The sequence below is a fragment of the Castor canadensis genome, chromosome 5, assembly GCF_047511655.1.
Source record: "Castor canadensis chromosome 5, mCasCan1.hap1v2, whole genome shotgun sequence".
NCBI lineage: Eukaryota > Metazoa > Chordata > Mammalia > Rodentia > Castoridae > Castor > Castor canadensis.
The window spans coordinates 108,403,034-108,417,646 of record NC_133390.1 but is presented as its reverse complement, the minus strand read 5'-3'; the positions used below and the strand labels follow the sequence as shown (position 1 = coordinate 108,417,646).

General features: G+C 35.1%; 1 protein-coding gene and 1 pseudogene across 6 annotated transcripts in view; one reads left to right on the top strand and one right to left on the bottom strand.

Annotated features, from left to right (window-relative positions):
- Ift80 (intraflagellar transport 80) overlaps positions 1 to 14,613 on the bottom strand; it is a 119,345-nt gene that overhangs the window by 101,347 nt on the left and 3,385 nt on the right. For 5 of the 6 annotated variants that reach the window (XM_074073888.1, XM_074073886.1, XM_074073884.1 and 2 more), the window contains exons 2-3: positions 8,898 to 8,972; positions 5,516 to 5,738 (exon numbers count right to left, since the gene is read on the bottom strand). The exons of the other annotated variant lie outside the window; for it this stretch is intronic. In XM_074073888.1, the coding sequence (XP_073929989.1) occupies positions 5,516 to 5,738; positions 8,898 to 8,933 (259 nt within the window). In that variant the 5' untranslated portion in view covers positions 8,934 to 8,972. The remainder of the gene's footprint in view (positions 1 to 5,515; positions 5,739 to 8,897; positions 8,973 to 14,613) is intronic. 6 annotated transcript variants of the gene reach the window in all.
- On the top strand, positions 2,273 to 2,355 carry LOC141423548 (U4 spliceosomal RNA; annotated as a pseudogene).

Sequence of the window (14,613 nt, the reverse complement as noted above, 5' to 3'; positions counted from 1 at the left end):
GATAAAAAAATAAGAATTTTTTTCAAAGTGAGATTTCAAAATGGATATATATTAACTAATAAAGATGGAAATTATTTTGATATCCAATACAATGTAAAAAAGTCTGTAAATAATACAATGTAAAAAATATAACTCCATAAATATAATTTAAGGAGTGCTTAATGGCCTTACAAAAGATTTTACGCTCTCCAAAAAAGGCTGTTAGACCAGAATTCCTTAACACAGCAGTTGTCCTAATACATTTTAAATAAATCCAATTCAATTCTTTTAAAATGTAAATCTTTAACACAATGTCAAAGAAACATCTCCTCTAAAAAGTAGGACAAAGTTACCTTGGATGTAGCTCAGTAGTTACAACTGCCTAGCATTTGAGAAACCCTGAATTCAAACCCCAGCACCACCACCACCAAAAACAAAAGTCAGATACAGCTGCATGAAATATTTAAAAACAGAAAATGTTGAGGAGAAAGTTGTTGGTGAGACAAAATACTCGGTCTGCTCTGTGTACTTCAGGACCTGCCCCAAATTTCAGGATTTTTAAAAAAATGTAATGTTCTCACAAATACAGAAGAGGAAGAGCATCAGAAAAAGGGAACAAAGGAAGAGTCATGAACAAATTAACAAATGGTTAACTTCCTCTTCTGCCAGTGTTGGGGGAGAAAAACCAAGAGGAGAACTTTGGCGGCAACTAGATAAAGAACGCTTGAGCAATGAATTAAGTCTCAAAGGAATTTTTTTTTAAAGTATCCAAGATAAACAAGTTTTAGAGATCAGAATACAAGAATATGCTTATAATTAACATTTCTGTACTGTACATTTAAAATTTTTCTAAGAAGGTAAATCTCGTGTGTGGTTTTTACCACAACAAATATTTTTTAAAATATTAGGTTAAAAAAGAATACAGCACTGATGTATAAAATAACCTCAGATGCTTACCTGTTAGGAGACCTCTGGACCACCTCCCGATGGCATCCACCTTCTTCCCTGAACACTGCTTTTTATTTCTGATTACTATTTTCTATCTCGTCACTTCTTTTCTTTGTGCTATCATCCTTTTTTCACTTTCTATCATTATGGACTCATGATGAGAGAAAATACTCTACTTTGGTTCTCTTTTTAGCCCACAATTACTTGTGACATGCTTTCTTGTTTTCGTTTGTTTGTTCTTGTTTTTGTTTTACAGATGTCTTTTGTTTTGTTTGTTTTTTGAGACAGATAGAGTATTGCCACTATGTAGCCCAGGCTAGCCTCTAACTCACATCTTCCTGTTTCAGCCTCTCTAGTGCTGGGATTACAGATATGCCCCAACACACCTGGCACTTTTTCATATTTGTAAACTTAAAAATAAAATTAAATGTCGTAGATTCTCTTATAAACTTATATTTCCCATTATATTCTTTAGACTTTTTCCCCATCATAAAGTGCTTCATAGAAAGCCAATGTGAAATAAAGACCAAAGGAATTATTATTTAATTATGATTAAGTAATCTGAATAATTCAGGGAAACAGATAGCAGAAATGATTAAAACTAATTATTTTTACTATCTAAGTATGCCAGATAAAAAGTCATAAAAAAGTGAACAAAGGGCCAGGAGTGGTGGTTCATGCCTAAAATCCAAGCTCAGAAAAGCAGAGATATGGAGGTTAGGATCAAGGCCAGGCCAGTTAACAGGTTAGCAAGATCCCCATCTCATCAAAAAAAGCTGGGTGTAGCAATGCACACCTGTCACCCCAGCTATGTGGGAGGCATAAGTAGGAGGATAATGGTCCAGATCAGCCAGGGCAAAAAAGGCAAAAGCAAAAAATAGCTAAAGCAAACAGGTTTGGGGATGTAGCTCAAGGGTTAGAGCACTTGCAAGCACAAGGCCCTGAATTCAAACTCCAGTATCACCAATTAAAAAAAAAAAAGTGAACTAAGAAAATATACATCTATTTTTGCCAAAAGAAACAGAAAGAATAAACCAGAACCAAAGAAACTGGTTACCTACAGAAAATAACTAGAAATGGGATGTATGGAATCAGATGAGTGAAGTTAGTAACATTACTCAGTATATTTTTTAACATAGTTTTGACTTTATATAGCAATCTATATTAATGTTTTACATATCTGAAAAATAATCAAATCAATAAGGATGAGAGAAGAAGAGACCTTAAGTAGAAAACAAATAAATACTAACTGCATTTCAAATGAATAATATAACCACACGTAAACAGGGGGACAAGTAACTTTTAAACAAGGACTTGACTTTCCTCAGTCAAAAACAAAGATAGGAGCTTTGCGCAGTGGCAGTATTGTAGTCAATGAGGTTTATCCGAGGTGCAATTATTGCTAATCAAAAAAAAAAAAAAAAAAACAAAGATAGGCAGGTGTAGTAGTGTTCACCTGTAATCCCAGTACTCAGGAGGAGGAGGGTATGGCAGGAAGATAGTAAATTCAAGACAATCCTGGGCTAAGTATAGAGTCCCTGGCTCACAAAACAAAAAACAAAACGATCAAAACCTACAAAGATAAAATCAGCATTAAAGAAATATTGAACTTTAAGCAGATTAATTTTTGCAGTAGTATATATTATGAATTCTGAAACTAATGTGTATTACAGAAGTAAGCAAATGAGTAAATACACTGATGATAATTGGAACCAGATTTTCTTCACTACTTCCATGTATAGAAAAAAGGCTAGAATTAACCCTGTGGTGTTGAATTAGAACTGGTGTTATCAGAATAAACTCATGGCTTAGATATAAAGTCATAAGAAGTAGCTTTTGATATGCATATGCATTTGTATTTGTTTCTTAGCTCTTTTCACTGAAAGGGCCTTGAAACAAACACTACCCCATTGGCATGAACACAGCTTGTCCTGTTATTTTGGCTTTTACATGTCATTAGCCATCAAAAAAAGAACACATATCCTTGGAAAATGGCTGATTTGGGGACTGGAAATGGGAAAATACAAGATAAGCCTGGAACATCTTGTGCCAGTAAGGAAGTGCTCAAAAAATGATAAGGACACACACACAAAAAGATCAGTGTAACTGGCTCCACTAATGGAGCTCCCACTGGCCAACTCTGGGGCAATTTCAACATCGAGATTTAAAATTCAGGGGCTGGTGGAGTGGGCCACATGGTAGAGCATCTGCCTAGCAAGCACAAGACCCTGAGTTAAACCCTAGTACTGCAAAAAAAAAAAAATTAAAATTCATAGAAACAGAATATTGATCAAATAAAATAAGAATCTATGAGACTAATCTAACAAAATAAATAAATAAATAAATAAATGGGCACGGGACAGGAAGTTCTTCCTTGGAGTAGAATACCAACTATTCAATATGGAAGCCACCATTTGGCAACCATTTTAGTAATAAGTGATTTAGTCAAGAATCATTAATGGATGATAAGAGCATGGAAGGAAGTCTAAGGAGGAAAAGAATATTTTTGTAGTCTCAAAATACTCTCTCAAAAATTAGTTATTAAAAAAGGAAAATAATAACTTTACAATAGATTAATTTAATTAAATACAACCTATCAGTAATCAAAGTTAACACCACCAACAATGGGCCAAAATAACACCATGAATTTCCTATCTGGTGTCCTGAGCATTCCTGCTAAAAATCTGTAAATGAAATCTAACAATTAGGAAACATCAGGTAAACACATATCAAGGAACATTCTATGAAGTAATGGGCCTGTATTCTTCAAAATTACTAAGATCATATAAAAAAGACTGAGGAGATGTTCCAGACAGAAGGAAGCTAGAGATATAACAAAAGCACTATGTTACTGTGCAGTAGTAAACAAATTCTACAAAAGATAGTATTAGGACAGTGCTAAAATCTGAATATGAACTGTAGATTCGATAGTAGTATTGCATCAATGTTAAATTTCCTGACTTTGATCAATGTATTGTGGTGATTAAAATCCTTAACAAATGCTTCTAGGTGTTTCTGGTATAGGGGCATGTCTGTAAACTACTCTCAAATCTAAAGGAAGAAAAGTGTGTAAGTGTATATAGAGAGAAGGGAGAGTCAATGGTAAAGTATATGGGATAAAATGTTAAATTAGACAATGTGAATAAAGGATTGTACAATTCTTATAACTTTTCTGTAAATATGAAATCATATCATAATAAAGTTTTAAGTGAGCCCATCACTTTTATTATCTGAGTAAAACTAAATTCTAGTGTAGTTCAGAGCCAGTCTTCTAAGCACAAGGCTCTATATCAAGTGCTTTTATATATATATATCTCATTTAATCAAGTCTCAGAAAAATAAGTTTTAAAAAAAACCAACCACAAGGCCCTCTGCCAATGTAGTACAATCTGACATTAATTTGTCATAACATCCCTTCTTTCTTCTGATTATAAAAGTCCTCTTCTCTTCTCTTTTTTTATATGTTAGCCTGAGGCTTGACATGATCAATCAGTATCTCGTTCCCTTGATTAAGGTGATTAAAGCACTGGCCATATGCTTTAAGCTCATATAGGACCATCTCTACAGCTTGCTACAAGAAATAAGGAGGAAAACACACCCTTTGTTGCTAACATTCCTCATCTCAGATGATGAATCTTGGGCTACGGCCACATCACACTTACCACATGGGGAAGCCTATTCAAGAGACTGAAAACAGGGGCTGATGCAGCTATCCTTGAAGATCTAGCCCACAAATAGGTAAACAAAAAAACTCCATTTGTGCAAAAAGTTAGCCAAGTAAGTTTCTGTTACTTACAATAAATGTACCCATAATCAGTGAACCCCTAATTGGCATAGTAGGTAAAGTACAATACAGATTAAAATAGCTCAAGTATTTCTAAGAAAACAAAAACATTCCTTAAAAAGTAGAAAAGTTAGGCTAGGTGTAGTGGTACACCTGTAAATTCTAGGAGGCTGAGGTAGAAGTATTATAAGTTTGAGGCTTGCCTGGGATACAAAACAAGTCCCAATCTCCAAAAGAAAAAAAAAAAACCATGTTTTCTATTTACCAGTAATAAATTATGGACAAATTATACAAGTCTTCAACTCTGTAACTAGAAATCAATATACTAGAAAATAAAGGATATATTCAATAGACAGCTGACTAAATGAGTATGTACATCTGTATTTTTTTAGTGTGGTTATGTTATTAAGTTAAATTTGAAGAAACTGGAAACCAAAATTGCGGTAACAGCACAGAAAAGTAAAGCCAAAGGCCCAGATTCAATCCTGGGATATGCCAGTTTAATTCACTTTCTTCTATGACAATAGTTCTATAACCCATACACAAATCAAATGATTGTACAAAAAAATAAATAAAATGTGCAGATGAAGAGCTGGAAATCCACAAAGCACTTTTGTAAAACAACTCTACATCATATTAGTATGTATTTTAATACAAGATGAGCATATAACACTTAGTAAAAACTTACCATCAAGGGGCTGGCAGAGTGGCTCAAGCAGTAAGACTGCCTGCCTCACAAGCAAAGGCCCTGAGTTCAAACCCCAGTGCCACTAAAAGTTAATTAATTAATTAATTAAAACTTACCATCGGAACTTGTGAGGACAAAGCTCTCTGCTTGAGTCTGTTTCTTTGTGCCTAAACTTTTTGGAAACCAGTGGAGATCTATCGGGTAAATATCATCAGGAAGTTTCACTATTTGACTTGTGTCACTGGTTAACAAGTTCCACTTCACTATCTGGTGATCATCACTACATGAATACAGCTCTTCAGCAGTAGTCCAGCCCACACAGCTTACTAATTCTTGATGTGATACTGTGTTAAGGAAGCATAAAACACACAAAGTCCTCAATCCTAACAAAATGATTCACAGATGCAGGTTATAAAAAGGAAGCTTTAAAGCCTCTAAATGTATTTTACATTTTATGACTGATATTTTTTCCACATAAAGGTGATTAAGAATCTATCAAAACAGTTGTAAGAATGTAAAGGAAAGATGAAAGCTAGATGCCAAAGGGGGAAAAAATTGACTACACGGAAATTTAAACTTGTGCTATAAAAAAAATATTCCTTCAACAAGGCCAAAAAATACACAAAAGAAACCTAATATAGCAAAAGGTAAGAAATGATCTGCACTAAACTGTTGGGGAATAAGCAGGAAGAAAAGGATCCTATAACAATATAAACATATGTATGTATATATAAAACACATCTACACATACACATATATGTGTGTAAGTATACATATAAAAAATCTGTGACTATGTATTCATATATATGCATCATTTAAGCTATTAGAAAGCACATATTAGTTTGATAAGTGAAAAAAAATCAATTGTTAGAAGACTGAAATCTAACAATAAAATATCTCCTTAAATCACACAATGTGCCACCCATGGTAGCACACACCTGTGATCCCAAGAACTCAGGAGGCAGAAACAGGAGGATGATATGTTCAAGGGCAGCCTGGACTACATAGTGAGACTCTGTCCCAAAAAACAAAAACAAAAACCAAAATCACACACTATAATAACAATTCACCTAGGGAAAAAAAAAGTCCACCGCTTAACAGCTAAAACTATAATCTTACCAAACTGTTTTTTCCATTTTGGTTATTAATTTTTAATGGACAATACAAATTTTGGGACATTAATGTCAAAAAATAATTCACTAACAATTTACTATAATTATAAGATACATAGCATCGAATCAAGTTCTGTATTAACTTAGTCTGATTTATCAGAAGAATTTCTATGTAAGTTGAGATGCTTAAATAGCCCTCATACCCTCCATCAGGACTAGCTGCTTACCCTAGCAGAATTGTGTACCTCACGTTTCTCATTTACATAGGACATTTTTTTCTTGCTTACAATTGTATTTCTAAATTACCAGATCATTCTTGGTTGGATTGTTTACTCTCTTATTGTTATCATATGAACTTCCACTTTCTTCACTTTTCTCATCAATGTTCTTATTGGCTTATCTGAACAATCAAACCGTTCAAGGAAACATAAAAATACAGTGTGTCATAATTATTGTCATATCTTCTAAGTTTTTTTTGAAAATATGATAAATTAAGCAAAAATGAAAAAGATAAAAAGGGATGATAGAAAGAGCTTAAGAGACTTCACAAATAGGAATAAAGTGTCACTGAAATGCTCAGAATCCAAATATAATGATTTGGGTTCCTTGGGCAATCCAAAGGACCTCTAGATAATTCCTAAAAAAAAAAAAAAAACTGCTCCAGTATAATTGCTGTCACCTAGCAATGCTTCTGAAACCTAGAAAGACAAAAGCTTAGGTAAAATCTAGAAAGGAAGAAAATACACACAAACACACACTTCAAACCAAACCTCTAGCTTATCCTTATATAAACTGCTATAATTATACATCACAGATCCATGATGCTATCATCAAGCTAACAGGCCAACTAAAATTATGGGAGAAATGAGAGAACTGCTAGATTAAGAAAGTCTAAAAAGAATTTTCTTCAGCTTTAAAAGGTAAAAGTAAACAGTAGACAGCTATAATATTGTATATGGCATGAATTCCTCAGAGCATACTTTGAAAAGACAGCAAAACTGATTTAAGGCAACATAAAAGGAATTACATCTTTACTCAAGAGTTAAATAATCAAGCCAGGCACTAGTGGCTCACTCCTGTAATCCTAACTACTCAGGAGGCAGAGATAAAGAGGATCGAGATTTGAAGCCAGCTCCAGGCAAAGAGATTGTGAGACCCTATCTCAAAAAAACCCAATGCAAAAAAGGGCTGGTGGAGTGGCTCAAGTGGTAAAGCACCTGCCCCAAAAGTATGATACCCTGAGTTCAAACTCCAGTACTGCCAAAAAAAAAAAAAGAGTTAAATATTCAGACAAAATAATATAAATGAAACACAAATAAATTCAAACCGGCCAAATTTTTCTTTGTGTGAATCCAGTGCAGACTGACATTTTGTAAGATAAAATAAAAACGTGGGCTGGGAATGTAGCTCGATGGTAGAATGTATGTTTAGCATGCTCAAGGCCCTGGATTCGATCCCCAGTACCACACACCACACAGATTAAAGGAATTACTAGAAAAATGACCTATTTGGATGGTAACAATGGTAAATTGCAACAAAAATTTCTCACCCTTTTAATTTCTTTATCCCTTCCTTCACAGACCTGCAATAAAGTCCACAGAGACAATACTTTGAGAACAGGTCTAAATGACTAAGGAGGATGACAGTGGAGACAGGTGTAGCTCACTGACACATAACTAAGGACTGGAGTTGACAAAATATGGGGTCATGAATATGAGAAAATATTAATAATTGCCATGCACTCTTGTGAAATAATAAAGGTCTCATTACTCAGATTTACCCAGTTTATACTCTTCTTTATCAGGAGTGCAAAGAAGTAGAGCAGAACTAAGGTTGGGCATGGTGGCTCATGCTTGTTATCCCAGCAACTTTGGAGGTGGAGATCAGAAAGATCACAGTTTAAGGTGAGAAGTCAGTGACACCCCCCTCAACATACAAGTTGGGTATGGTGGTGTGCTTCTGTTATCCCAGCACTTGGAAGGCAAAGGCAGGAGGATTGAGAGTTTGAAGACAGCCTGGGCTACATTTTAAAAAAGAAAATAGAGCACAACTCAATGAATACATATTAGATCACACTAACAAATTATTTGGATTTTTAAAAGAGCTTCTCTTTAATATTCTATTAGGCTAAACAAAAACTACTTTTTAAAAACTTAAGTACCATACTTAAATAGAGTGAGAAAAATGGAATTTGAAAGTAAGATTTAGAGCAAATACTTTGTTTTGGAGAAATACCTACAACATATGATCTCAAATATTTCAAAACAATTTAGCTAAATAACCACTAAAACAATGGAAAAAAATCTCTAACTAGAGCAAAAAAATAGAAGAAAACTTTTAGCAATAAGATGATTACAATAAGGTTTATAAGTATTAAAAGGATATGCTTTGGTTCCTTTAAAAGCGATATCTTCAATCTCATGTCTCCACTTCTAGTAAAAATGCTACTTGAATGTACTCACTGTAAAAATAAAAGGAAAGAAAATATAAGTTAAGCATTAAAAACAAACCTGTGGAGTCTGGGCATAGCTCAAGTGGTAGAGCACCTGCCTAGCAAGTGAAAAATCCCTTAGTTCAAGTCCCACTACCACCAATAAATAAATAACCTTTGCCTCCCAGGGATCACCATAGTACCTTCAATCCTCTGATATCAAATATGTGGAGAGAGGAAAGTAGTGGGTATGTCAGTCCTGCCAAGAACTGATAGGGGACTTGAGTTGAGCCCCCAGTGTCCTCTATACTCTGCCTAGGACAGTCCTAAGAATCAATGACATGAATATTGTTGGATAAAGAATTTCCAAAGGCTGCCCTGAGGCCAGCTCAAAAGATTCTGCAAACTGAGGAATGATCACAATCAATTATGACCCTGTGTAATGGATGTCAATTAAATTCTAAGCTCTAATGGGAGAGCTAAACTAAACTTTTAAGGTCTTAATTCTAGAATCCTTGTGAAATAATACATTATCAACTAGTAGCCCAATCTGGGTTTTACATTCTGTTAGGGGGAGATATCTTGCCCAACAGTTATGGCACATGGTGGCAATGTGAAAAATGAGTGAATTAGGAAAGAAGTAATAAATTGCTTACTAAGCTATGTAAGCTGGATATTGTGGTGCACACTTGTAGTCTCAGCTAACTCAGGAAGCTGAGGCAGAATAGCTTGAACTCAAGAGTTTGAAGCCAGCGTGGGCAGCAAGAACACTTCTGAGTGTTCTTGGAAAGAAAAATAACATTCACCAACCACAGTGGCTCATGTCTAATCCCAGCTACTCAGGAGATGGAGACTGGGAGGATCACAGTTTAAGGTCAGCCTCAAGCAAAAATTTCTTCAAAACCCATCTCAACTACCAAAAAGCTCAGTGTGGTGGTGGCACCTGTCATCTCAGTTATGATCAAGGTCCCAGGCCAGACCAGACCAAAAACATGAGACCCTATTTAAAAAAAAAAAAGTAAAGCAAAAAGCATTAGGGGCATGGCTCAAGTGGTGTACTGCTTCCCTCGCCAGCATGAGGTCCTGAGTTCAAACCCCAGTACTGCCAAAAAAAAAAGAAAGAAAAGAAAAATAACACTCCCTTAAATAATCACATGATCAAAAGATAATAAGAAAACACTAAATTTTGAGTCCAATTTACATTTACAAAACTCTTTCTGAGTAATAGACAAAAAATACATAACAAAGGGTAAAAAAATCTCTTTACCAATTTTAAAATTGCTGCTAACTGTATCAAAAGAGGTGCTGACCATAGGTTAGAATTCAATAGACCTCAGTTAGATAATTTCTCATTCCCCTAAGTCCAGAGAGACTTTTAGATCAAGGTATAAATACAGATGCATTTCAAAGCACTATTTTCTAGTTCTCTGTGGTGATTTCTCTTGAGCTTCAAAAAATATGAAAGCATGTATGGCACAGCCAGAGCTAGCATACAATCTAACACTTCACAGGTTCAGCTTTTGGCCCTTAAAATTTCTCCACCTTCCTCTAAACTCCCTCCCTTCCACCAGACCTCCTTCAACTAGGGAGGGGAAAAAGGAATGATAATATTTTATAAAGAGTTGCATCTTTAAAATCATCAAAATTGACTCAGATTACAAGGAATACAAAAGAAGAAGAGCAGAAAAATTATAGCTTCTGGGAATAATAAACACAAAAGATAACAAAACGCACATAAAAGCTGACTATACTTTTACAACCAGTAACTTAAAAGATATTTGGCAAAAGACAAAATGAATTCTACATCAGATAAACCTCAAACTGCTGAAATCCACAATGATTAGGAGACTTCCTCACCAGAAGAAATCATAACCCCTTTATATAGTAAAGATAGGATGGTTTTGATTCAAAAGAAATCACCAACCATTCAACACCATGGTGCCGAGGAGTCAGAAAGAGGAAGGCAACAGCCTAACACTGGGAAAAGTTTCCCTTGTTCAGAAAGAAAGATCTTCCCCATGCGAACCACTTAGCTGAGATCATCAGCATGAATGATGTGGACTTTGATACAGTATAAAATACAGTAAGGAAAAATTAATATTATAGCACAGCCAATTCAAGAAAGTGCAAAACAGCCTGAATGCTGCTTTGAAGTATTTTTAGCTGCCCAAAGGCATTGGTCACAAAAGATCTGACTAACCAGTGATACTAGGTAGTGGAGTAGGGTAGGTACAACAGAAAATTTCCAGGATATAGATAGCTTTGCAACTTTACATAGGCAGCAAGGAGAAGCCTCTCTAAAAATCATGTATAAGTTGTCTTTGATCCAATGTGGGTCAGCATTTATGAGACTTGAAGGAAAAAATATGCTTAGCAAAACCCAACAGGGTCAGGTATAGCAGCCCTCACTTGAGAGGCTAGGCAACAGGATAGAGGGTCCAGCCTGGGCCACCTACCTATCTCAAAACAAAAACAAGCAAACTAAAAACCTGTCAGACCAACCACCAAAATATACTCTTAATCTGGTCACTTCTCTGCACCTCTACCATAGTCCAAGGCCACTATTACCCTCTGCCTCAATTATTGTAACAGGACTAAAACTCAGTTTTCTACTCCTACTCTTACCACTTCAGACTCTCCTAAATACACTGGTCACAATCCTTGTAAGACTAGGTCAGAAGACAAAGGCCAGATGACTAAAGGGACTAGCAGGAAATGAGGAAAGGAGAAAAGGGACAGAGGAGAAAAGATGGAAAGTCACAATAAAAGCTTTCATTTTTTCTTCTGAATAAACTGAGAATCCAGTGGAGGGGCTGTGAGCAAAGGAGTGGTATGATCTGACTTACATTTTATGAAAGTCCAGACCATTTATAATAAAGCTAAAAGATAGAAGGATGCAAGATAGTTGACTATATAGTCATATTAGTCTTGTACCACCTGTTCAGACTTGTGATAGAAAATAAAGTTTTATCATATTTCAATTACTGTCATCAACAGCTAATCCTTATAATGAACTATCACTGAGAATTAAGTCTTGAATGTGGAGGGGTGTTAAATTTGATGTAATAGTCTCAAAGTTCTCTTTAAAGGAGGTGGCTAATCAATTTATATTCTATCCTTCTTGGAACTGCCCTACTAAGGGGTTTGTAGTGCTGGTACAGAGTTGTATAATGGAAAAGGAGCATATAGAACTCTGTGGGATTTCTTTCAATCCTGCTAATGGTGTTAGTATTCTCTTCAACACAGACTTTAGTAGAGAAAGCAATTGCAGAGAGTTACAGAAGGAGTAACTAAATGTTATTTCTCCTAAAATTCCCTCCTTAAATAGGGAACTCAGTCCTTATACCTCTTCTGTATTCATACTCACTGCTATGGTAAACTCACTCACTTTCCTAGTTTAATGTAAGTATATTCCTTACATAGTAATGACTCAATTTCATGTCTCCAGTTCACACCCCTCCACTGAACCCCAGACTTTTGTATCTAACTATTTGATAACTCTATTTGAATATCTTAACAGACATCACAAACTTAACAAGACCCGTATCAAACTTCTGATCTTTCCCTCTTCTTTGCTCCTTCCACAGTCTTACCCATATTGGTAAATGGTAATTCCATTCTTTCAGAAGCACAGACCAAAACCCTTAGATTCATTACATCCCAAATTCAAGTTGCTGGGTTTTTAAAAAATTTTTTTTAAATATATGACTTTTCACCACCCCACTACTATGACCCAAGTCCACTGTGCCATCAACTGTTAACCAGAATTGCTATCATGCCCTCTAACTGGTCTCCTAACCCCCACCATGATTGCATTAACTAACTATCTCACAGAATTAAAACAAAGTTCTTAAAACAATGTCTAAGACCCTTTTTGATCTGGCCTCCCATTGATGATTAACTGTATAGGTCAACTTGGCTAGACTATGGTGCTTAGTTTTTTGGGCACAAACTAAACATTGCTGTAAGGTAATTTTTTTACAAATCATAAACATTTGCAACCAGTTGACTTTTTTTTTTTTAAACTGGGGCTTGAACTCAAGGCCTACACCTCAAGCCACTCCACCAGTCCATTTTTGTGATGGGTTTTTTTCAAGACAGGGTCTCACTAACTATTTACCCATACTGGCTTTGAATGGGGATCCTCCTGATCTCTGTCTCCTGAGTAGCTAGAATTACAGTGGCAGCCACAGGCACCCAGCTGCAACCAGTTGACATTCCTCTGCATAATTTGGGTGGGCTTTATCCAATCAGTTGAAAATCTTAAGAGCAAAAACAAAAGTTTCCCAAAGAAGTAATTCTGCTCTAGACTAGAAACAGAAATCCTGTTTCAGTTTCCATTCTTGAGATTCAAATCTGTAACATCAATTCTTACCTGAATTTCCAACCTGCTCGACATCATTGCCCTATAGATTTCTGACTTGCAGCCCCCACAATCACAAGAATCAATTTCTTAATCGCTTTTCTCTGTAGACAGGTAGTTATATGTGTATATGTGTATTACATCGTGTGTATGTGTATAAAGATAGATAAGTATAAAGGTCAAAGGAACGAAATAGAACAGTAACTTTGAAAGCCTTTTAAATTAGGTATGTTTAGAGGCAAAGAACAAAGAACCAGTGAACAGAGGTAGATCAGTATCAGGGAAATGGAGGATAACTAATAGAGCATGGTCTCCTTTAAAGTCATTTGATTAAGGGTACTAAAGATGGGTACTTCTATCTTTAAAAACTTATAGATTTGACAGTTCACAGAAACATAAATATAAAAGGCAAATGGACAATCAAAAACACAAAATGCCCAGCCTCAAATCTAGATACCATGTTTCTATTATCACACTGGACAAAAGAAAAATACCAGACCCCTCCTGGGTAATATTCAAAACTTTTCTTACAAGCTATGTTTACAATTCTTTAGAAGGTGCCCAATTAATAAAGCATGTGATTCACAAATTTAAAAATATATAAAAACCTTTAACTCAGGCTTTTAATTCAACTGACATAAAAAAAAATCACATTGAACCAATATACAATGCTGCACTTTTTTTTCAAAAATGAACTGTAGTTATTGACATAGGAAGATGTACACAACATGTTTAATGACAAAAGTAAGGAAGATAGCAATTTCATATAATTCAATCCCTTTTGTGTAAATAAAAATGATATAGATTTAAGCTGGTAAATGCTAGAACACTTTTCTAGGAAGTCAGGCAAAAAAACTTAATATTGGAGGGGAGGTGCAGGGAACATTGTGATAAGAAGGGAAGCTTTCGTGTATGTGGTGCTAGGCAAGTACTTTGCCATTGATTTGCACTCCCAGCCCCAACAAGGAAAGCTTCTGATACTAATTTTATGTTGCCATAATTTTTGAAAGTTTTAATCATATTAATAGCAATTTATTTATCTGTCCATTTATATATTTCAAACAGGTTTATGTAAGTGATAAGATTATGACATAATTGTGTTTTATGCATTTCTGCATTTTAAAAAAACTTTTTAAATTTTTTAAAATTTATTTTTGTAGCACTGGGGATGGAACCCAGGGCCTTGTGCATGCAAGACAAACACTAAACCACTGAGCAACATCTAAAACCTGTATTTGTGCATTTAAAAAAAAAAAAAACTAATAAACTTTACTTTTTCTTAAGATCTCCATTCTCACACTGATCCCT